The sequence below is a fragment of the Primulina huaijiensis genome, chromosome 4, assembly GCF_012295235.1.
Source record: "Primulina huaijiensis isolate GDHJ02 chromosome 4, ASM1229523v2, whole genome shotgun sequence".
Lineage (NCBI taxonomy): Eukaryota > Viridiplantae > Streptophyta > Magnoliopsida > Lamiales > Gesneriaceae > Primulina > Primulina huaijiensis.
Window position 1 is genome coordinate 24,769,360 of NC_133309.1, and position 23,160 is coordinate 24,792,519.

The following is a 23,160-nucleotide window of genomic DNA, read 5'->3' on the forward strand; positions in this document are numbered from 1 at the left end:
ATTACCAAAATGAGAGAGGAACAAAATTTCGGTTCCATCGAAAAGACCGACAGAGCAAATTTAATTCGAAATTTTGGTTTCATTAATTGAAAATTTTTATTTTTTTTTCAAAAATTCGTTTGGACCGAATTATTTTCTTTATTATATTTTTTTAATAATATTATAATTTTATTTTGTATTTTGCAAGTTTTGTATTTTCAGTACATTTTTAGGATTTTGTTGCTTATGTGGCTTCTATGGGATTTGTCTCCTATGCCAAGTAAATGTATCCATTTATCTGACAATTTCATACAATAAATATTTATTTATTTATTGAATATAATTTTCAATTTTTATATTTGAGGGATATAATTAGCATACACAAAACTACATGAACAAAATCGAGAATAATGACAAAATATAACGATATAAATATAAATTATTCCTCGAATTTTCACTATTATTTCTCATTGTTCAAAAAAATGATTGTATGTCTATCATCCAAACGTTTAAGCTGTTTTTTTAAGTCTAAATCTTTAAAAGATTCTTTTTCGTCTCCATATTTTTCCAACGCTTTCTCTATATCGAATTCAAACCCGATTTCCGATATACCGTCAATTACAACATAAATGATGTGTGGATCTGACTTACTACGTACTATATTATTGGCAAAAACTTGTGTGAGACAGTCTCATGGATCGTATTTTGTGAGACGGATATCTTATTTTGGGTCATTCATGAAAAAATATTACTTTTTATGCTAAAAGTATTATTTTTTATTGTGAATATCGGTAGGATTGACCCGTCCCACAGATAAAGATTCATGAGATCGTCTCAGAAGAGATCTACTCTAAATTATTTAGGTGAAGTGTATCATGTAATCCATGAAAAAAAAAAATCTATGCGTGTAATGGATTGCATTTAAAACTCGTATTTTTTAAAATTAAATATAAAACACTTTGTAAATGCGAAAATATGTTTGATTTTTAAAAATAATACGAAAATGTGTTTGATTTTTAAAGAAACAGATGGGGCGAGAATACTAATAGAAGGAAAAGAAGACACGATTTTACCTTAAAAAACACGAGTTCGTGTTACGGACAAACGCGAGAGACACAAGATTGCGAAATCGAAACGCAACTAACGTTTTTGTTGTTTCGGACAAGCAAACCTATTATTAATTAATTAATTAATTAAATTATTAAAAACACCAAGTATTCAACACCCATGTGACTTCCTTTCTTTAGAGCCCACTCTCCCAAAATCCCAAGCCCTCAAATTCTCTCCACCGAGTGGGGGGTTTCTCTGATGCATCATTGACAGATCCTGATCATCTTGATTTCGTTCGCCTTAAGCAATGGATTTCCGGAGCAAAAAACTCATCAATGACCCGATCGGTAACCAAAAAAAAAAAATCTCATGTGTTTTGCGTTTCGTCCGTTGTGTTTTTCCTGCATTTGCGTTTTGTTGATTCGTCCTTCGGTTTCTGTTCATAATTTCTTTGATGAGTTTGTTTCTGTGGACGGATTGAGTGTGTGTGTGTACGTTTGAATGAAGGATTATTGACTTTGACTTCTGTTCAAACCGCGGAAGAGAATTTTTTGGATTACGTTTTGTTTGGTCTCTCGTCTTTGTTTTTGTTCTCTATGGCTTTTCATTTGATTCGTAGCTATTTTGTTATGCTGGTTTTATTTTATCTCGTATTGAATACTGTGGACGTACTACTTCTGATACTTGAGGTACAACGTTTTTGTTTTAGTACAACTTTTTTTTAGAGTCGCACGGCAACGCGAGACTCAAAATCTCGTGCTAAAGAGCGTGGAGGTTCGAGTCCTCTTCAAGGCATAATATTGAGAATGCTCGTTGAATGAGCAATTCAACAAGAGAGCTCGGATCGAATCGCTTTTGCATGAGATGACTGCTGCGGTATTGAATAATCATGTTTGTTAGTTTTTAGTTCGTGGTACTCTTTTAATCCCCTCCTATTTTTTTGTATGGTGATGAAATAATCAAATGCATGTCTATCTGCATCCAAATTCAGAAAGGTGTCTATGAATGTGGGAATGAGTGTGGAATTTGGAAATGTAATTCATGTCCCTTGATTTGCAGATGTGGTGACAGAGTTCATTGAAGGTCTGGTGGAAACTTATCCAGGGTTGCAGTATTTGGATGGTTTTCCCAAAGTAATTTATGTTCTATTTTGGCAATAGTGAGATTGAATTGTTGTCTGACGTGCTTTCAGCTTTATCTAATTGCACGACTCATGTGTGTGGAAAATGTAGGTAAAAGTTGTTTTACGCGCGGATGTTTCTGCAGCTACATATGACAAAGTTGCCGTCATATCAGGTAAGATCTAATTAATTACTTTATTTTTATTAAATTTGAAGTGCTGGCACTGTTGAGATATGAGGAAAACGAGTGATCGTTCATTCTAAACTCATGTCATACCTGAATTGGGTTAGTTTCGAAAATAATAGCATGGATGGAACACGTGAGTTTATACTTCGTTAGGAGTTTTAACCAAATTATAAATAACTGTTTAACCATAAGGGGAATTTTCCAGTAAGGTTTTTTCCCCTGGTGGAAAACCAGATTAAAATTACTAAATTCTTGGCACAGGAGGTGGAAGTGGTCATGAGCCTGCTCATGCCGGATTTGTTGGAGAAGGGATGCTGACAGCAGCAATCTGTGGGGATGTTTTCGCTTCTCCTCCTGCTGACTCAATTCTTGCAGTATGACAGAGTTCTAGTAATTCATAAAATGAAAAAAAGCTTTATATATTTCAGGTAGTTTCTTGTGATAGTTTTTAGATTAACACACTGCATTTGTTTGCGCCAGGGAATTCGAGCTGTGAGTGGTTCTATGGGATGCCTTTTGATTGTCACGGTATCTCACTTGTTGACTTTTTGGATATGTTGCTATATCTTTTTCTACTCATACTGATTTTTATGTTTTTTTTTATCGTAGTTGAGCTTTCTTCATCTGGATATTATAATTGCATTTACATGAGAAATCCGTCAAGACTTTTCTATGCTTACTTTCTCAAATTATACAAATAATCTGCTTCCTGGTTTGACGTTTTTGACTAAGATTTTTAAGGAGTGCATATAACTTACTGTCTATCACAGAATTACACGGGCGATCGATTAAATTTTGGTTTGGCAGCTGAGCAAGCAAAATCTGAAGGTTATGCAGTGGAGGTATTTGTTTATGTGAGCTCACACCTAATGACCATTCAATCTAAACATTGGGATTTGATTATCTCTGATTAAGAAACATACTCAAATTTGTTTTCGCAGATGGTTATTGTTGGTGATGACTGTGCTCTACCACCTCCAAGAGGCATAGCTGGGCGAAGAGGGTTAGCCGGAACTATTTTTGTTCTTAAGGTTGATCCAATCCTCCCTCCCTCCCCCCTTCCCCCCCCTTTATGCTACCTGTGCTATCTTTCCTATCCTGTTATAGCATTTGCTTACCTGTACATTTCTTGTCTATTTTGCCACGGTTTGTTGATGTGGGTCAGTGGGTGAAGTTCAGATATGTTTTCTGTATAACACTTCATTCGCTTTCTTTGTTTTGCCTTTTTTCGTCTTCTAATGTTCATACCAGTGACATCAGGCACATGTATTTTAGCCATGCATATTAAGTTATTGCAGATTTCTTCTTCTTTTTCCTCTGAAGTGTGTTTGAGCCTTCAAGTTTCATAGATAAGGTTGGGCATTAATGGAGCAAATTTGACCTTTCTTTCCTGTCACTTTAAGCCGCATCTCTTCAAGTTTCGTAGATAAGGTTGAGCACTTGAGCATTATTGGAACAAAATGCCCTACTTTTCTTTCCTGTAACTGCTGAGTACTCATCTCTATATTTAGAAATTTTCCACCTTCAGAAAACATAATTTTTTTCTTTAATTTCTGGTACCGTCTTATGAATTGTCTATCTGCTACCATGTTGAAAATGTTAAAATAATTCATTGAATGTTACCTCCCGTTGTTGCTTTATTCACTATCTTCCATTTACTGTACTAATAGTTAGAAATGGTTTTTTTTTCCCTGTTTTAAGAGTGTACAAATCCTTTGAATTACTTAAATTTTTTTATGCTAATTAAATGGAAAATTATGCAATATATGAGAAAATCGAACAGAAATTTTAGAATCGCGAAATGGAATCAACAAATGTGAATGAAACTAGACATGAGTGGAAACTTTTTGTTAGAATTCTAGTATTTGATATGGAAAACTCTATTCCATCTCTTGTTCTTTTGTTGCTATTTCCGTGAAAATGTTTAAAGTAATCTTTTACTCTATTTTATTTTTAACTATAACCTTGTTGAAAATGACCGAGTTTGTTCCCACCTAATGGAACCAATTATTTTAATGAAACCAATTATTTATCGTTCATGCAACTCCATTGTTTCTAAATCTTACGGCAAACTACAGGTTGCTGGTGCAGCAGCGGCAGCTGGTCTCTCTTTAGCTGAAGTTGCTGTTGAAGCTAAACGGGCATCAGAAATGGTTGGCACAATGGGTGTTGCATTGTCAGTTTGCACTCTGCCTGGTCAAGTCACTTCAGATCGTTTAGGCCCTGGAAAAATGGAGCTTGGTCTTGGAATTGTGAGGGATTACTTTGATTATACCTAATAACTCATGTTACTCGGGATGGAAAGCCTTTTTTATTTTTAACTTAACATTTTGTAATTCATTAATGCAATGATGTCAAGGTGTTAGTTGAAGTATTAAAAATTATTATGCAATTTTTTCATCACCAGTGTTCGGATTTAAAAGGTGATGCATTGTATAACATGTGGTTGTTAGTATGACTCCACATATGGTTATTTTATTTGTCAAATTGAATACCTATTAAACATTTTTACTTGAAAGAAATTCCTTGCAAATAATCGTTGCTGAATGTCACTGGAAACTGATGTTACTTATTCTGTACATTTCTTTCAGCATGGGGAGCCAGGTGCTGCTGTGGCTGACCTCCAACCCGTGGACATTGTGGTCTCTCATGTCCTGAAGCAGATATTGTCAACCGTATGATGCTGTGTTATGTATAAAACATTGAAATCAGTTCATTTGACAAATCAACAAGTTTCCAGCTTCCAAATTGAGCACTAAGTGCTAGACAATATGAGGGGGTTCTCGTATAGAGTAAATATGGAAAACATCTTTTTGATTATCGTCGATCACATGCACATGCCACATTACTGAACTTTCTGCCTCATATTTTATGGGAAATCATGTAAGATGAAATGTATGTATTTCAGTTGGGTGGCCTTAACAAAAGTCGTAGTTTCTCCTTTTCCTCTTGTCAATTGCAAATTAGGATTTAGATTGTTATATGTGTTTGTATATAATATGTACTTTAACTTTGAATTCATGAATAACTTCGTTTTACTTTTTAATGCTTTGGTTGTGATTATTTTTGATACATTGGCAGGAAACAAACTATGTTCCTATTACACGGGGAAGTAGAATTGTTCTCATGGTTAATGGGTAAGTCTGTACTTTCTACGTGACTTATTTCTCTATGTGATTCGAGCATCTTTGTTTTCATTCTGAAAAGATGTGTCTTTTCTTAATTACTCTGCTTATTTTTTCATGTGTTCCTGTTCAAATTAATGCCCGTTTTCTTCATTTTTTTATGTTCTTGATTTTTCGTTTTTCATTTTTTTGGATTGCAGATTAGGAGCCACTCCTCTGATGGAACTTATGATCGCAGCTGGAAAGGCTGTTCCTGTGTTGCAGCTGGAACATGGATTGGCTGTTGATAGGGTCTATACTGGGTCTTTTATGACCTCTTTGGATATGGCAGGTATACTTGCTCGCCAGAGTTCACTGTTATGAAAAAGTCCACATCTTATTTTGTTCTTTGGCAGGATTTTCAATCACAGTGATGAAGGCAGACCAAAAGATTTTGAACCGATTGGATGCCCCAACGAAGGCCCCAAATTGGCCTGTTGGTGCTGATGGTTAGTATTATATCATTGCATTGCGGATTTACCGTTCTAGACTTCTACTGCTGCTGGACAATATTGTCGATTGTCAATATGTCTATGTTTCCCTTCTTTGGCTAAGTTATTATATTTCTTATGAAGTTCAATTTCTCCTGTAGGCCGCCTACCCGCTAAAATTCCTGTTCCTCTTCCTCAATCTCGTTCAACAAAGAATGACGAGGTCTGTGAATCTAATATGTGCATCTATTGATAAATACAATGCTGGAATGTTGAACTGTTCTTAAGATATTGCCTGCAACCAATACCGTAGTCCTTCATTGTTGCGTTATGTGCCTCTGCGTTTCATTGACCAACATTTGGAGCTTATAAAATCAGCAAATGATCACCAATAAATATATTTTTTGATCTACATGTAGAATTTCTATTAGTTATCAAAATTTATGCTACGAGAAATGGGGCATCAATATTTTTCTTTTGTCCTAAACCGAAATTTTCTTATTCTTTAATTTAGGTATATGAAATGATGAATTTTGTTTTAGAATCAAAATTCAAAGCACTGATTCCTTTGTGCATAACCTGTTCTTGAGTGAACTGTAGTTTGTATAGTTGTCTTATTTTATGCTGTTCAGTCTTGCAAAACATTTTCTTTGGGGAACTATCTTCATTGATTCTCATTGCTTTCATTTTTTTCTCAGTCATCGAGTCGTCCCCAACAGCTAAGTCCTCAGGGTTATATTCTTGAAATTGCTGTTGAAGCAGCAGCTACTGCAGTTATCAATCTCAAAGACAGCTTAAATGAATGGGACAGCAAAGTTGGTGATGGTGATTGTGGATCAACTGTAAGTGCAGGAAAAAAATTTCCCAGATATTTTTTCAGAACATGGTTTTGGTTTGTATGTTAATCCGATTTCTTGTCATGTACTAGATGTTTAGAGGTGCATCAGCCATTCTTGAAGACATGAAAAAATAGTGAGTTTCCACGCCCTTAGTCATTTACCTTTCTTGCGTATATGTGCTGTGACTGCGACTGTAAACATAACATTGTGTTGCTGTTGTACTCTTGGCAATTGGATTTTTTTCTCATAATTGATTCTGCTTTTTAAGATTTCATGATTATGAATATGGGCCTATAGCGAACAAATGCCTGTACATCAAAGAGAGTTGGTAATATTGGTATAACATGTGATGGAAAATGCTGGATCTCTTGTAAGGGGAAATTTGTTTCATGTAAAAAAAGGATAAAGGAAAGCATAACAGGCTGCAACCGTGAAAACATATTGGTACTGTAGAATATGACCTGTCTTTGTTTTTGGTCTACAAAAATGTTCTTTGAAATTGTATTCCAAAACGGAAAGTATCCAAACCCTCTTGAACTTGTGATGGTCCTGAAAGTTTTCTACTTTTATTTTGTTTCTCCTCTGAAATGTTCTAGTTTTTGTTTCACTTTATTCATTTTCTTTCAAATGGTCCTCTAGTGGCAGATGTTGAAATATGATTGGCGTCGAATTATGCAATGCATTGATTGAGTTTTTGTTATATTTATGGTTGACAATGTTTATTTTTTGGTATTACCTTTGGTAGTTGTCCATGCGGTCTGTAATTTGAAGCAAAATATTTTACGTTTTTCTATTATTAGTATACTAGCATATGGACAAAGAGTGCAAACTTCTAAATTTGGTTGAAGAATGTGGCTAACATATTAAAAATGATCTTGCCGCCCTTAAATACAACCATGTTCTCACCTTGCTTTTGTAAATGTACTGTTCCAGTTATCCATTGAACGATCCTGCAGAGACAATGAAAGAAATTGGATCTTCTGTTAGAAAAGTCATGGGAGGAACTAGTGGCATCCTGTATAACACCCTCATTCTCTCGTCTAAGTTATTTGTGCAACTTATTTATTGATTTCTGCTAAGGACTTCTAGTTATAGAAATTCTTCTGTCTCAAAAACAGATATGACATATTCTTTAAGGCCGCGTATGCTCAGTTGAAAGCGGATTGTAATCCAATCGTTATACCACTACATTGTAAGATAATTTGGAATTTAATCGGGCTTTTACTTGTGACTGGTGTATCTCTCTCAATCATTAACCAAAACTCGTGATTTAGGGGCTAATGCTCTCGAAGCTGCTATAGTTGCTGTCAGTAAATATGGAGGTGCCAGTGCTGGCTACCGCACGCTATTGGATGCTCTTATTCCTGCATCCTCTGTACTCAAGGAGGTTTGAGCCGACAAATTTTAGGCGTGCCCTTTTTAAAACTAATATTTAATTAACACTGTAAGCTTGACGGACAGAAATTGACTGGTGGAGAAGATCCCGTCGATGCCTTTGTCGTCTCAGCTGAAGCAGCAGTTGCAGGTGCTGAGTCAACCAAAAGCATGCGAGCACAGGTGACGTTCTTGATTTTCCGCATGTAGTACTTGTATCATTGGATGCCATAATGACATTTGAAGGAGAAACCATTTTAGACGCATATATTGATATTTCATTTTCAAACGCCATTAACATAGCATCTACTAGATGCAAAAACTTGGCTGCAAAATTTAGGAAAAGAAGACCGCAATCTTCAGCTATCTTTCTTTTTGAAAAAATGCTGGCACGAAATTGGTGGATCAGAATAAGCAGTTCTGATTACACAAATGGATTGATCAGCACTTCTACTGACGAAAATTGTAGTAATCAACTTGTGATTTGTTTTCAGGCTGGTCGTTCATCGTATGTCTCGGCAGATATTCTTGCATCAGTTCCCGATCCAGGGGCAATGGCTGCAGCTTCTTGGTATCAAGCGGCAGCCTTAGCTGTCAAGGATAAGTACCATGCGTCGTGAGTGCAATTTTTTTTTCGTCGGTTTCCAGCGTGACGTCCTTCCGTCTTGTTTTTGTTCTCGAGGAGGAATTTGTTATGAGCATATACTTTTGTTCACGGACTGTGTCCTGTTCTAACCTACTAGTTTTCCGCTTATGCAGCTACTGCATAAAGCCGAGAGAGCAGATTCATCGTCGTACGAAAATTGTAATAGATCATCTAACTGTTTTACACTCTCGACTTCAAAATTTTCTTGGTTATAACCAACTATTTTGTCTCTGTTACTTGAACGTAGTTGGAGCTTGTGATAAAACCACAGTTTTATCATATTACTCTTGAAAAACTAAACGAGCTGTGATTAGGGATGACAATGCGACGGACAGGGATGGCAATGTGACTGGCGGGTTTGACATCGTCGTCCTCGAATTCTATCCATATCTTCATATCTGTCCCGATCTCCGTTTTTTCCCCCCGAATCCGAAATCCAGGGATCAAATCCGCATCCGCATCATCTTCGTTTAAAAAATATTAATGGGACAAGACAGAGGCATGTACGGGGATTCTTCGAACTCAAACTTATTTTTATCTATTATTTTTATTAGTGATAATATTAATATCAATTCTAATATTAATAATATTATTAATATTTTAAAAAATAATATTATCATTATATTATTATTTTTATTATTAATATTATTTTCGGAATGGGTTCGGTCATATCCGTCCCAAATTATCATGGGAATTTTAAAAAATCTTCGAATCCGGACTCAAACTTGAAAAAATCGAGAATTTTCGTACTCGTTTCTAGTTTTTCGTTTGTTTTTAAACTCGTGGAGAAAATTGAAGATTTTTTTATGGTATTGTTACCTTATCTTTGTGTGCTTCATCAAGATACGTATACATTTGCACAATCATTATTTTAAATTTAATTTTTTAAAATTCATATGACAAATATTTTTCTTACATAATATATAAATATAAAGCGTAAATAAAAATAATTTTAAATTTCTTTTCCATCTCATAAATTTGTATTAGGCATGAAAGTAGGATTTCATATATTTGGATCATATCTTTATTTATTATATTCATCTTTCGTTTTCGTATCCGGAAAAGAAAAATAAATTAAGATTTATTATATATTAATTAAAGTCTAACCTCTATAATATTAAAATGAATCCTTTTCTAAAATCCTATAAATTTGTCTCGTATCTTCTTTTTTTTTTTACAAATTTAATCAAATATTTTCCCACTTCATATTCAAATTTTCATCCATATTAAACTGTTACACATACTTCTTTTAAATTTCACACCCAAATAAAAATAATCACCGTCTCATATATCTACGTCCGTTTGTTGATATTTTTAACACATACAACGCGTGTGCTTCAATCGAGTAAGGCTAGTTGTTGAGAAATTTTCATTACCTCTATAATCGCATTCCTAAATTTCCGTTTGGAAGGAAGCTATTCTAACTAAGATCGCGTTTTAGGTTAATCCATTTAGAAAAGTCGCTATCAAGAAATTGTACAACCACCTACGTAATAACCCTTTGCACAAGTTAAGCTCCAGAAAACCTTTTGCACTGTGACTCTCATTTTCTCCGCAACTGCGTTTTCGGGAGTAGAAAATTAGCCGCGGAGCGAATGGCTGAAAAGTTGACGGAGGAGCAGATTGCCGAGTTCAAGGAGGCATTCAGCCTTTTCGATAAGGATGGCGACGGTTTGCTTTTTTTTTTCTTCGTGATCGATCTATTTTTTGTCTCTGTTCGCTGATTTTTTGCTCTAGATTAGTTCTTTTGTTTTTCGTGAGTTGAATGCTTCTACGACTTCGTTTCTATTACATTATATGTTCCATTGGTGAAATGAATGTTTAACATCGAGAGCTTGGATGAGAGACTTGAGTTTATTGTTTATATGCTTTTTCTACTTTACCTGCGCATTTTAGGCGATGAAGTACGGATGTAACTGTTGCTTTAGGCTTCTTTTGTTTCATATGTTTGGTGATGGAAGTAAATCCTTAGTATAGAATGACTTCTCGGTTTAAATAGTTGTGACGAGTGTTTTATGTGTTAACTATGTTAATCGATTGGGTTAATTGATAGATGAATCAAGGTCTTCGAATGTACATTCTGTTATTTAGTCTCGTTAGTCTGGTTCTTAGTCTGGTCTCTTAGCCTGTTGACAGGTTTCTGATGTATGAAGTGTTGCCTATTCACATGATTATGGTTTTATGTGTGTTTACTGTCATTAGAATTTGCTTAGTTTGGTCTGGGTGGAATCGGATCTCGAGCCTCCTACTCTTTGTGAACATGGGCAATTATACAATTCTCTTCGTTGAAGACTCAACAGAATTGATAGTTTCAATAGCATGTTCTTTAATATATGCATGTGATTATTAAACGTTAATGACACAATAATGTTCTTGGTTTGTACTTTTTTCAAGTTCATGTTTGCTGAAGATCTTCGAATTCATACCTATCTCTAGTATTGTATGTTAGACTGTAAAATGGTATTCTGTGGAACTTAATTGCATTATAACTCTATGATTATTGAAAATGTGTATCTTTTTTAAGGTTTTATCACGACTAAGGAGTTGGGGACAGTGATGAGGTCACTTGGACAGAATCCCACCGAGGCTGAACTTCAAGATATGATCAATGAAGTTGACGCTGACCAAAATGGTACCATTGACTTCCCCGAATTCTTGAATTTGATGGCTCGAAAGATGAAGGTGAAATTTTTTTTTATTTGCTTTACTCTCTGTAGAGGTTGATTTTGTGAGGGTATATTTATGTGCTTTAAGCTAATTAAAAATGAGGTGGATAATATTTATATATATGATATCATGGATTATCATTCATTTGACTAGCTGTTGCATTTCAGTTCATTTTTAGTTTTATATGTGGGGAGTTTATGGTCTTTATTGCCATTTATGATTGTTATAGCTCTTTCCAACTCAAAACTAATATGTTTCTTTCTGTTTTCATAGTGTGATAGTCAAATAGTTTTAGTATTTGACAACCGAGATTGCTCTAGATATTTTATTTACTGAATCAAAGTGACTTGACTTCATATTTAAGACGCTCTGACATTGAATTCATTGTTAGCTGGGATGAATATTTGTTAGCTGCGAATGCACGCACAAAGTGCTTGCTTGGAGATGTCAATATCATGGAGACAAATTTATACATTAAATGCCTTGTGATAAATTCAATGTTGTCCAGTTCCTATAAAAAGTTGTAATAGAATATGGTTTTGGTGTGAAGTGAGAAAGTCAATGATTCTAAATAATGGAGTTTGGTGATCGGATTCAAAATGTGGCAAGTACGAAACTTACATCCTGAGGAAACTAAACATCCTTCTTTGTTTGTGAAGGATACCGACTCAGAGGAGGAACTTAAAGAAGCTTTCAAGGTATTTGATAAAGATCAAAACGGCTTCATTTCTGCAGCTGAGGTCTTTCTATCCTTTAATCCAACCCCCTCAGTTTCACTTCATTCGTGTTTGTTCAACTTTACCCATCAAACAAAGCTTTTGTCTCTTGATTCTTTTATCATTATCTCTGAACATACACCTATTGTATCATACCAATCTTGCAGCTTCGTCATGTTATGACAAACCTTGGGGAGAAGTTGACAGACGAGGAAGTTGATGAGATGATACGAGAAGCTGATGTGGATGGTGATGGCCAAGTGAATTACGAGGAGTTTGTTAGAATGATGCTTGCTAAGTGATTTTTCGAGATTATGTCGAATCTGGAGTTAAAAGGCATTGGTTAATTGGGTACCACCATCTATCTACCTTCAAACTGTTTTAGTTAGTATATCGTTTATCCTATTCTGGACTTGAGCGGTGATTCTAGTATAGATTGTTATGGACATATCAACCTCAATATCTGTTCCTTTGAGAAACATTTTTCTGTTTACTTTCAATTGCCTATGAATATCCCTTGGTATTATTTTTTGAATTTTGAAGTGGGATAATTTCATTTCCAAATAGAATGGTTGTCGAGTTGAATCCAGTTCATAGGATTACATTGGAAAAAGGAAAAATTGCATCGAAAGTTGTCCATAACTATGGACTTACATGCAAGAACAAATACCAATAGTGGGATGCATCGTCCTTGAGACAAAACAACTAATTTTCCCACTTTTGACATACCAACTTGTGTACGCGTGGTGTTTTTTTTTTAATTGTGGTGAAATATATTTTTTTAGTCACGTCGAGCTTCAACAACTACCAGCATGGTCAATTGGTCACACGGCTAAACTTATCTGAACACAAGTATTTTGTTCCAATTGTTTTTAATAATTATTCAACTCTTCTATTTTTTAAATGTAGTTAAGAAATAATGAGAAAAAATGTCATTTCATTTATGGGGGTTCATACTAATTATTTATTTAATTTTTTTTACTGGATTATTTATGTAAATTTTAATCCCAAACTATTTTATATATTTGGCAGAGAATTACATTTTATTAATTTGACACTAAAATTTTAGTGTGAAAAGGACTATAATAGATCATTACATAATAATTACATCATTAAAAATTGATTCACACACTAAAAATACCTCACCACATGATTGAGGAACTAAATGACATTCTGATTTCTGGGTAAGTAAAAATAACAGTCAAGAGAGACACATGATCAAATGGTCACTCACCAACTCTATTTCTTCATTCAACATTTTCTCCATCGAGTTAGTCGCACAAGAATTATATAGTACATTTTACTCAGTCGACTTGATATGTAGCTTAAGTTCGAGAATTTACTCAACATACAATCAGCGGATTCCCGATCACGACGACATTCAAGGTAAGTAACTCTCTAATAATTAAAACCCGATATTAATTACTAATAACATTGTCAGGAATCATAATATAAAACAAATGAAAAAGGCTTGAAATAAAAATTATATTCCAACAATTTCTAAATATTTAGAAGAAAATCTACTGTTCATCAGTAAGAGAAGACGCATTTCCAGCAGAAGCAGCAGAATGAGACGAGGAGTTCTTGTGATTGTGCATCCAAACCTTGAACACCTTCCTGCTAATCCCAATCCCTCTGCAGAACCTCTCGATCTCATCCTCTTCTTGATCTTTCCTCTGCAACTTCCACCCCAGATTTGCCGCGAAGCCCAGCATTTTCTCCTTCTGCTCCTCCGTGAACTTGGTCCGGAACCTCTTCTTGTTGTTCGAGGACTCCGGAGAGTACGGAACCACGGTGGTCGTCATTTGCCTGTCAGCCCCCCCGCCACTGCTGTAGTCTATGATCTCCGCCACCTGGCTGCGGTGGGCGGCGCTGTAGGTGGCCTTCCGGTGGAAATTTCTGTGGCAGCCGCATGCAGCGCATCTGAGGAGGCCACCGAGGGTCGTGTATTCTGGCGTGAACTCCCCGCACCCGTCGGTAGCATAGCTCCCCAAGCTGGCTGCATGGTTTCTTTGGCATTCTCTGTATACTTCATTGCTACTGTTATCTCCTCCCTCCATGTCCATATACTTACATATATATGTATGTATGTATCTCCCTCTCACACACACAGTCACACAGAAACAGTGATTCTTTCTCTGATCTCACAGTGGAGATGGAGATGGAGAAACAGTTCTGTGTGTGTATAAGAAAAACAATGGTGGTGGTGTTGGTATATAATGATTTTATGCTAGGATGAACGTGGTTCCAATGAATTCTACTGTTCCTGTTGACCCGACTATTCCACATTTTTTTCACCTTTATTCACATCTTTATTGTGGAAACTCTATACCATAAAACTATGTTACTCGTGGGATCATTTTTATCCTTTAATAATAATAATAATTAGCGTGTCGTAACACACGCGATACATATCAGGTCGACATAGCACACGCGATACATCGTTTTTTGTCCGTAGAAGAAAAAGGAGAAAGAAATAAGGATTTAAAAAATAATAAAATAAAAAAACGGTCATTTTTTAAAATTGAAATGATACGAGAGAGACGATAAGATGGAACGAAAGACAAAATATAAAGTCGGAGTGGTTGAATTATTATTATTTATTTTCAATATAAGTTTTGATAAATGCTTTCAAAATCATTGTTCCAAGTAATTAAACTTTTAGTTGTTTAATACATCATTAAAACATTTTCAAATGAATATACTTTGTAATTTATTATTATATGACTATAAATGAGAGAGGGTCGCATCTATTATTTTTTTAATTTCAAAAATACAAATGTTTCGATCTGTTGCTTAAAGTTTCCAACTCAGTTCTTCCTGTGCTGTTATGTCGGATTTGGGATAAATTTTTCGTGTAATACTTAATAATAAATTATTAAATAGGGAGTGTGATTTATTAATTGAGACAAAAACTTGTGTGAGATAGTCTCACGGATCGTATTTTGTGAGACAGATATCTTATTTGTGTCATCCATGAAAAAGTATTAATTTTTATGCTAAGAGTATTAATATTTATTGTGAATATCGGTAAGATTGATCTGTCGTACAGATAAAGATTCGTGAGATCGTAGAGACATACTCTATTATTTTTATATATCTTTGAGTAAAATGCATTTATTGTAGTATGCTACGACAAATAGACAATGGACAGCAAGATTTTGTAATTTTCTAATTATAGAAAAACACGACTTTTCAGAATCAATATCCCATTGTGTTGCTGCCGTCGGTATGAGTTTCTTTATTTTTTATTTATGTCATATTAATAAGTATATAGTCTACGTGGCTTTATTATAGCCACCTCTTTTTTTTTTTAGAACTTATTTATTTTGTTATTAAATGGTTAAATTTTTTTTTATTCAAATCTCTTCATATTATTTTACATGATCAATTAATTAATTTATCTATGGGAAATTANTTTCGTATCATCAGTCAAACAATGTTTATAATGTAATTATTCTCTATAGATTGTAAAAAGCATGCATAACATATATACTAGGTAAAATTACATAATATATGACAACATTTGGGGAGTCTAAGTTGGTGAAGTTAAGTAGAAACGTACTTCATCATAGTCAAAAGTTTGATTCCCTCGACCAAAACATTCTCGACCGAACCTGTCATTCAAGGTTTTTCCAGTTTGGTATACATACACGTGACTAACATATAGGCTAGGCTATTGCGTTAATTCGAGGGTTTACCCAATGTACATCTAAAGATATAACAGCTACGAGTTAAATCGTAATTCCAAAAAAAAATTGATAATCACAAAAGTATTTAGAGTTAAATAATTGTGAAGAATCATGTTCGTATATATACATGTTAAAAACATTTACTAACTACTAATTAAATTTTAATAGTAACATTTCCTTTTATGGATCTATATGTACGTGTCCTAATGTGATTATTATTATATTTGATACCCCAGGGTCGGGGATGGCCTCGGCCTACTCTCGGTGGCCCAGACAGTTGAAGGCCAGGTGACCAGGAACTCGTGCCAAGCCAGCTGCAGGCCGGGACCTCATCCGGGAGGTCATCCAAGCCGACCTCCCAAATACCCATAAGCGAGGCTTAAAAAATATGGCCGAGCTCCCATGTCGAGCTCCACGGCCGAGCTCCCAAGAGTTCCCGAGCTGACCTCATTTGTAGTCCGATCGAGTCGACCGGATATGATTGGCCGACCTCCCGAGCCGACCTCCCAGGAAAATAGGCGGCGTTTTCACATCTCAGCAAGAACCCACAAAAATATAAACGAAATCTAGAAGATATGACCGAATCTTTCACAGAATCTAACCAAATCTTGCAAGATTCTGAGGATCTAAATCTACCAAAATCAGGACTCTATTGTTCTCCTATAAATACCAGGTTTCGTTCATTATTTATTCATTCAGATATTCACATTCTCTTAGCACACACATTACTCTCTCAATTTTCTATTCTCTGACTTGAGCGTCGGAGGGGCTACGCCGGAACAGCCTTCCGGCCCCCTTCTAACGTTCTTGTTTGTGGTTCCAGATTTCGAGAGTCTGATCCGAGCTCCCAACTGAAGATCCGACCTCCCAGCCATCGTTCCAAGGTTTGATCCGAGCTCTCTAAGCAAAGATCCGACCTCCCAGGTACCATCACCGATTTTAGCAACATCAATTGGCGCCGTCTGTGGGAAGATACTGAGAAGACGTAAGACATGTGGGGACGAAGAGGTTTAAGAACAGGCCCTAGGGGTGGGCGAGGAGGTCCTGGGGGGTGTCAAGGGAGAGGAGTGGCTGATCTTACCCTAGACCAACTTGCCCAGCTGATTAACAGATCCGTGGATGAGGCCCTCCGTCGGAATCGGTCCCCATCACCTCCACCGCAACAACCACCTAACCCTCCTCCTCCTCCTCCCGAGCATCTAGAAGCCACGTGGGAGGAAATCAGAAGGCTTGGCCGGCAAATGGGAGGTCGACCTCCTATGCTGGACAGGGAAAGCCCGCTCTCTCCAGAAATACTGAACGAGGACCTCCCGCCCAACTTTCGCCAGCCAACAGTTAGAGATTACGACGGAAGTACCGACCCCGAAGAACATTTGGGGAGGTTTAATAATGCTGCCCTGCTCCACAGATACTCAGATGGGGTGAAATGCCGAGTCTTCCTTACCACCCTGGTAGGACCGGCTCAGAGGTGGTTCGATCTACTGCCACCGCATCCCATCACCAGTTTTCGAGAATTTAGTACTGTCTTAATGAACCAATATGCCACCAGCAAAAGATATTTGAAGACCTCCCTGGGCTTGTTCAATGTGAAACAGAGTGACGCGGACTCATTGAGGGATTTCATCAAACGGTTTAATGACGCAGCCTTGGAGGTCCCAGCTGCAGCCACCGAAACCCTGGTAAATGCCTTCACACAAGGCCTTCGTGGGGGACAGTTCTTTAATTCTTTGGTAAAAAAGCCCCCCCACAGCTATGATGAGCTCCTTAGCCGAGCTGAGAAATATGTGAACCTTGAGGATGCACAGAGACAAAAACGTACGGACGGCAGGCCGGGAGACAGAGACAAGGGAAAGGAAAAAGTTGAGCCGAGCAGGAAGAGGCCTGCGGAAAGATCAGATGAACGAGGCCGAGTTCCGGGACCTTTCCCTTATGCCCCATTGGCTATGAGTTTGGAAAGAGCCATGGCAATCTGTGAAGAGAGGAGGAAGTTAGAACGCCCAAAACAAGCCGAAAAAGGGCCACGATTACCTCCCTCGGATAAGTTCTGTGAATTCCATCAAGAATACGGTCACATTACCAATGACTGCCAGAGACTGGGAGAAGAGGTGCAGAGGATCATGCAGAGGGATCCTCACATGAAGAACTTATTAGCCCGATCAGAAGGAAGGTACCGACAGGACAGGAGAGGTCGAGGACCCCCCTGGGTAAATCAGAGACCACCCAGAGAGGACCGACCCAACCAAGGGGGCCGAGCAGGCCCTCAGCAGCAACAGGGACCTCAAGTCGAACAAATAGCCAATGACCCGACCCGAGGTATAATACACATGATATCTGGTGGTGCAACCGATGGTGATTCAGGAAGGGCTCGGAAAGCCCACGGTAGGAGATTGGAGAGCCTGGGAGTTGACCTAGCTCCCAAATCCGATCCCACCATCAGCTTCGGGCCCGAGGACCTGAAAGGTATTATGGCACCCCATAACGATGTCTTGCTAGTAACTCTCACGGTCGCCAATTATGATGTGGCGAGAATCTTTGTGGACACCGGAAGCTCAGTAAACATTCTTTTCAAAAAGACCCTTGATCAAATGAAAGTGGAAGGGTTCGAGTATGACCCCATCTCTACGCCTTTATTCGGCTTCACGGGGCACGCAGTCCAAACCATTGGACAAATCATGCTTCCATTGTCTTTGGGAACTGGACCACATCGCATCACGAAGATGAGTTGTTTTACTGTGGTAGATGCCCCCTCTTTGTACAACGGGATATTGGGTCGACCGGCCCTGGCTGACTTCCGAGCTGTGAGTTCTACTTATCATAAAAAGTTAAAATATCCTTCGGGGAGCCATGTGGGAGTTGTATGTGGAGATCAGAAGTGCTCACGCCGCTGCTATGTGGATGAGGTAAAGGTTGAATTGAAGAGGTCCCGAACTGAGGTAGGGATGATTGAAACTCAAAAAAGAATGATCTCCAGAAAGGAGGCTCAACTCATATCAGAGGAAGAACCAGAGATGGTGGAAATAGGATCTCAGCAGCACGTAAGGGTGGCGGCCGATCTGGATCCTGAAACTAAGAATGATTTGTTGGCTTGTTTAAAGGCTAATCCAGACGTGTTCGCCTGGTCTCCTCAAGAGCTTCAAGGGGTCAGCCCGGCAATCATGGAGCACCGTCTTAATATACTTCCTGAAGCTCGACCAGTTAAACAGAAGAAGAGGCACTTCGGCCCCGAAAAAGACAAGATAATAAAGGAGCAGGTGGGCGAGCTTCTTAGAGCAGGACACATACGGGAGGTCTTTTTCCCAACATGGTTGTCAAATGTTGTCCTGGTCCCTAAGAGCTCTGGAAAATGGAGGATGTGTGTCGACTTCAGAGATCTTAACAAAGCTTGCCCGAAAGATTGTTATCCTTTACCGAGGATCGACCAACTGGTCGACTCCACTGCAGGTCATCAATACTTGTGTCTAATGGATGCTTATCAGGGATACCATCAGATACCATTAGCGGAGGAAGACCAGGATAAAGTAAGCTTCATCACCTCCGAAGGGACATTCTGTTATGTGGTAATGCCTTTCGGGTTAAAAAATGCAGGAGCCACTTATCAAAGGCTCATGGACAAGGTTTTTTCAGCTCAGGTTGGAAGAAATGTGGAGGTCTATGTGGATGATATTCTAGTAAAATCCAAGGGTTCCACCGACCTCATAAAAGACCTCTATGAGACCTTTGCCACCCTAAGAACCTATGGGCTGAAGCTGAACCCCCAGAAGTGCACCTTTGGGGTCAAGAGCGGAAAGTTTCTGGGATATATGGTAACAGAAAGAGGAATTGAAGCCAACCCCGAGAAAGTGAAGGCCATTCAATCTATGTTGCCTCCCGGGAATCTCCGGGAGGTTCAGAAGCTTGCCGGGAGAATCACAGCTTTGTCGAGATTCATTTCAAGAGCAGCACATCGAAGTCTGCCTTTCTTCCGTATTCTCAGGAAAGCTAAGAAGTTTGAGTGGGATGAAGAATGTGTAAAGGCCTTCGATGATTTAAAGAAGTACTTGGCTGAGCTCCCCATACTTGCCAAACCAGCTCCAGGAGAACAACTGTATGTTTATCTCTCGGCCATGGAAACGGCTGTAAGCTCAGTTTTAATCAGGCAAAGAGGTACGGAACAGAGTCCCGTACATTACATCTCTCATGCGCTCAAAGGGGCAGAGCTCAGGTATACAGTGGTAGAGAAACTTGCTCTAGCTTTGGTCACAACAGCTCGAAGACTAAGGCCATACTTCCTTTCTCACCCCATTATGGTCCTCACTAACAGCCCTCTCGGGAAGATAATGACTCATGCCGATATCTCGGGAAGGCTGGTGAAATGGACCACGGAACTGGGGGAGTACGACATTCAATATGGACCCAGGACCGCAATAAAAGCGCAGGCCTTGGCTGATTTTCTTGCTGAAACTCTACATGTCGAAATAGAAGATCTTTGGAAAGTATATGTGGATGGTTCGTCCACCAATGAAGGCAGTGGAGTCGGTGTGTTATTGATCTCTCCGAAAGGAGATGAATTAAAGTTGGCTGTGAGACTAGACTTCAGGGCATCCAACAATGAGGCAGAGTATGAGGCGGTTTTAGCAGGTCTAAGAGCGGCACGGCAGGTCGGGGCTGCTCGGGTTCACATTTTTTCTGACTCTCAGTTGGTGGCCCATCAAATGAATGGAACTTATGGTATCAAGAATGAAAGACTGATGGAGTATGTAAAGGCAGTGGAGGCGGCCAAAGAACTCTTTACGGAACTCGTGTTTAAGCAAATCCCTAGGGAGGAGAATGAGGGGGCCGACTCCCTTGCCAAAATGGCAAGCTCACTTCACAGTTGGAAATCAAGAGATGTGGTAGTCCAAGTAGAGCTAAGTCCTTCTCTGTACTATCCATCTCCCGAATCCGAGGACGAAGACTGGCGCTCTGAATTATTGGATTATATGAAAAATGGGGTGCTCCCAAAAGACCCAAAAAAGGCATACAGAATGAAGCGAAGGAGCCTTCGGTTTATAGTTGTCAATGGAGATCAATACAAGAGATCGCTCTCACAACCTCTTCTCAAGTGCTTGGGTCCCAAGCAATCTAGCTACGTGCTAAGGGAGATTCATGAGGGCTGTTGCGGGAATCACTTGGGATCTTACTTTCTGGCACGGAAAGCACTTCTGGCCGGTTATTTCTGGCCCACTATGCTGAAAGACGCTCTAGCCATTGTTGTCTCATGCAACAGTTGCCAACGTCATGCGAAGCTCCAACATCAGCCCGCAGCATTAATGAAGAGTATTGTGGCAGCCTGCCCGTTTGACCAATGGGGAATCGACATTGTGGGACCTTTTCCCCCAGCTCCAGCCCAGAAGAAGTTCTTGCTTGTTGCTATTGATTACTTTTCAAAATGGGTCGAGGCCAAGGCTTTATCCAAGATAACTGAAAATGAGGTACTCAAATTTCTCTGGAAGAATATTGTCTGCAGGTTTGGGGTCCCGAGGAAGCTGATATCTGATAATGGAAGACAGTTTCAATGAAGCCGGATCCAAGCCTGGTGCAAAGAGATGAAGATTCAACAGCACTTCACCTCTGTGGCCTACCCTCAGTGTAATGGACAAGTGGAGGTCACCAATAGATCCTTGGTGCAGAGCCTTAAGACCCGACTTGGGAGCGCGAAAGGTAATTGGGTGGAGGAACTCCCCAGTGTCCTGTGGTCATATCGGACTACCCCAAAGATTGGCACCGGGGAGACGCCTTTCAGCCTGGTTTATGGAAACGAGGCAGTGCTTCCGGCAGAGATTGGCGAAGAGACATCCCGAGTAATATTCTATGATGAGCAGAACAATGAGAGGCGAGCAGCGGATTTGGACTTCCTAGAAGAAAAGAGGGAAGCGGCGGCCATAAGAACGGAAGCTTACAAAAGACGCATAGCCCAATCCTACAATAAGAAAGTGATTCAGAGGAGCTTCCAGGTCGGAGACCTAGTTTGGAAGAAGGTTCAAGAAGAGAAGGTCGGAAAGCTAGATCCAAGATGGGAAGGACCGTTCAAAGTGGTGGAGAAGCTCAGCTCGGGTGCTTATTACTTAGAAGACTGGACAGGGAAGAAATTAAAGAGGCCATGGAATGCTTATCACCTCCGCAAATACTATGCTTAGATAGTGTTAGGACTTTAGTTTTTATATATTTATTGTCGTTTACTTTTGTTGCAAGGTCATCAGGTTTTACTGCTTTATTTAGACATTAATAAAATTATGCATTTTGGTTAGAGATTATTATTGCAGATAAGGGTTTTCACCCTAAATCAGTTCAGGAGCCCCGAGCTCGCCTCATCTTGGATACGCCAAGTCAAAGGGTTTTCACCCGATCTCAGTCCAGGAGCTTTAGAGCTCACCTCATCTTGGTCACCCCAAGTCAAAGGGTTTCACCCTAAATCAGTTCAGGAGCCCCGAGCTCACATCATCTTGGATACGCCAAGTCAAAGGGTTTTCACCCGATCTCAGTCCAGGAGCTTTAGAGCTCACCTCATCTTGGTGACGCCAAGTCAAAGGGTTTCACCCTAAGTCCGTTCAGGAGCTTCAGAGCTCACATCATCTTGGCTACGCCAAGTCAACGGGTTTTCACCCGATTTCAGTTCAGGAGCTGCGGAGCTCACCTCTTCTTGGTTACGCCAAGTCAAAGGGTTTCACCCTAAGTCAGTTCAGGAGCTTCAGAGCTCACATCATCTTGGCTACGCCAAGTCAAAGGGTTTTCACCCGATTTCAGTTCAGGAGCTTCGGAGCTCACCTCATCTTGGTCACGCCAAGGCAAAGGGTTTCACCCTAAGTCAGCTCAGGAACCTCAGAGCTCACCTCATCTTGGATACGCCAAGTCACAGGGTTTTCACCCGAACTCATTTCAGGAGCGGTAGAGCTCACCTCATCTTGGTTAAGCCAAGTCAAAGGGTTTCACCCGAAGTCAGTTCAGGAGCTTTAGAGCCCACCTCATCTTGGTTACGCCAAGTCAAGGGTTTTCACCCTAAATCAGTTCAGGAGCCCCGAGCTCGCCTCATCTTGGATACGCCAAGTCAAAGGGTTTTCACCCGATCTCATTTCAGGAGCTTTAGAGCTCACCTCATCTTGGTTACGCCAAGTCAAAAGGTTTCACCCTAAGTCAGTTCAGGAGCTTTAGAGCTCACCTCATCTTGGTTACGCCAAGTCAAAGGGTTTCACCCTAAGTCAGTTCAGGAGCTTTAGAGCTCACCTCATCTTGGTTACGCCAAGTCAAAGGGTTTCACCCTAAGTCAGTTCAGGAGCTT

The 23,160-nt window shown here is 39.0% G+C and overlaps 4 protein-coding genes across 4 annotated transcripts; 3 read left to right on the plus strand and 1 right to left on the minus strand.

Annotated features, from left to right (window-relative positions):
- The first annotated feature begins 1,189 nt into the window (after positions 1 to 1,189).
- On the plus strand, positions 1,190 to 9,027 carry LOC140975691 (putative 3,4-dihydroxy-2-butanone kinase). Its single transcript, XM_073439547.1, has 20 exons — positions 1,190 to 1,376; positions 2,089 to 2,162; positions 2,262 to 2,325; positions 2,599 to 2,711; positions 2,818 to 2,865; positions 3,108 to 3,179; positions 3,279 to 3,368; positions 4,416 to 4,589; positions 4,929 to 5,012; positions 5,419 to 5,474; positions 5,663 to 5,793; positions 5,858 to 5,950; positions 6,094 to 6,155; positions 6,631 to 6,774; positions 6,861 to 6,904; positions 7,705 to 7,788; positions 7,890 to 7,963; positions 8,046 to 8,158; positions 8,233 to 8,328; positions 8,640 to 9,027. Exons 1-20 carry the CDS (start codon positions 1,337 to 1,339, stop codon positions 8,763 to 8,765), a joined length of 1,782 nt encoding a protein of 593 aa, XP_073295648.1. The 5' UTR covers positions 1,190 to 1,336; the 3' UTR covers positions 8,766 to 9,027.
- A 1,207-nt stretch (positions 9,028 to 10,234) lies between these two features.
- On the plus strand, positions 10,235 to 12,725 carry LOC140975692 (calmodulin-like). Its single transcript, XM_073439548.1, has 4 exons — positions 10,235 to 10,462; positions 11,316 to 11,473; positions 12,118 to 12,198; positions 12,342 to 12,725. Exons 1-4 carry the CDS (start codon positions 10,387 to 10,389, stop codon positions 12,474 to 12,476), a joined length of 450 nt encoding a protein of 149 aa, XP_073295649.1. The 5' UTR covers positions 10,235 to 10,386; the 3' UTR covers positions 12,477 to 12,725.
- A 920-nt stretch (positions 12,726 to 13,645) lies between these two features.
- Positions 13,646 to 14,472, minus strand: LOC140974806 (zinc-finger homeodomain protein 11-like). Its single transcript, XM_073438297.1, has one exon. The coding sequence runs from the start codon at positions 14,238 to 14,240 to the stop codon at positions 13,695 to 13,697; it is 546 nt and encodes a 181-aa protein (XP_073294398.1). The 5' UTR covers positions 14,241 to 14,472; the 3' UTR covers positions 13,646 to 13,694.
- Positions 14,473 to 16,858: 2,386 nt separating this feature from the next.
- Positions 16,859 to 21,403, plus strand: LOC140975018 (uncharacterized). Its single transcript, XM_073438506.1, has one exon. It carries the CDS (start codon positions 16,859 to 16,861, stop codon positions 21,401 to 21,403), a length of 4,545 nt encoding a protein of 1,514 aa, XP_073294607.1.
- The last annotated feature ends 1,757 nt before the right edge of the window (positions 21,404 to 23,160 follow it).

Excerpts from the sequence above, each read along its gene's own strand:
- LOC140975691 (XM_073439547.1), top strand. The coding sequence starts at position 1,337 with ATGGATTTCCGGAGCAAAAAACTCATCAATGACCCGATCG. Across the intron at positions 2,712-2,817 it reads CTGCTGACTCAATTCTTGCA|GGAATTCGAGCTGTGAGTGG; the intron begins GTATGACAGAGT and ends TGTTTGCGCCAG. Across the intron at positions 5,794-5,857 it reads GACCTCTTTGGATATGGCAG|GATTTTCAATCACAGTGATG; the intron begins GTATACTTGCTC and ends GTTCTTTGGCAG.
- LOC140975692 (XM_073439548.1), top strand. The coding sequence starts at position 10,387 with ATGGCTGAAAAGTTGACGGAGGAGCAGATTGCCGAGTTCAAGGAGGCA. Across the intron at positions 10,463-11,315 it reads TTTCGATAAGGATGGCGACG|GTTTTATCACGACTAAGGAG; the intron begins GTTTGCTTTTTT and ends ATCTTTTTTAAG. Across the intron at positions 12,199-12,341 it reads GCTTCATTTCTGCAGCTGAG|CTTCGTCATGTTATGACAAA; the intron begins GTCTTTCTATCC and ends CCAATCTTGCAG.
- LOC140974806 (XM_073438297.1), bottom strand. The coding sequence starts at position 14,240 with ATGGACATGGAGGGAGGAGATAACAGTAGCAATGAAGTATACAGAGAA.
- LOC140975018 (XM_073438506.1), top strand. The coding sequence starts at position 16,859 with ATGTGGGGACGAAGAGGTTTAAGAACAGGCCCTAGGGGTGGGCGAGGA.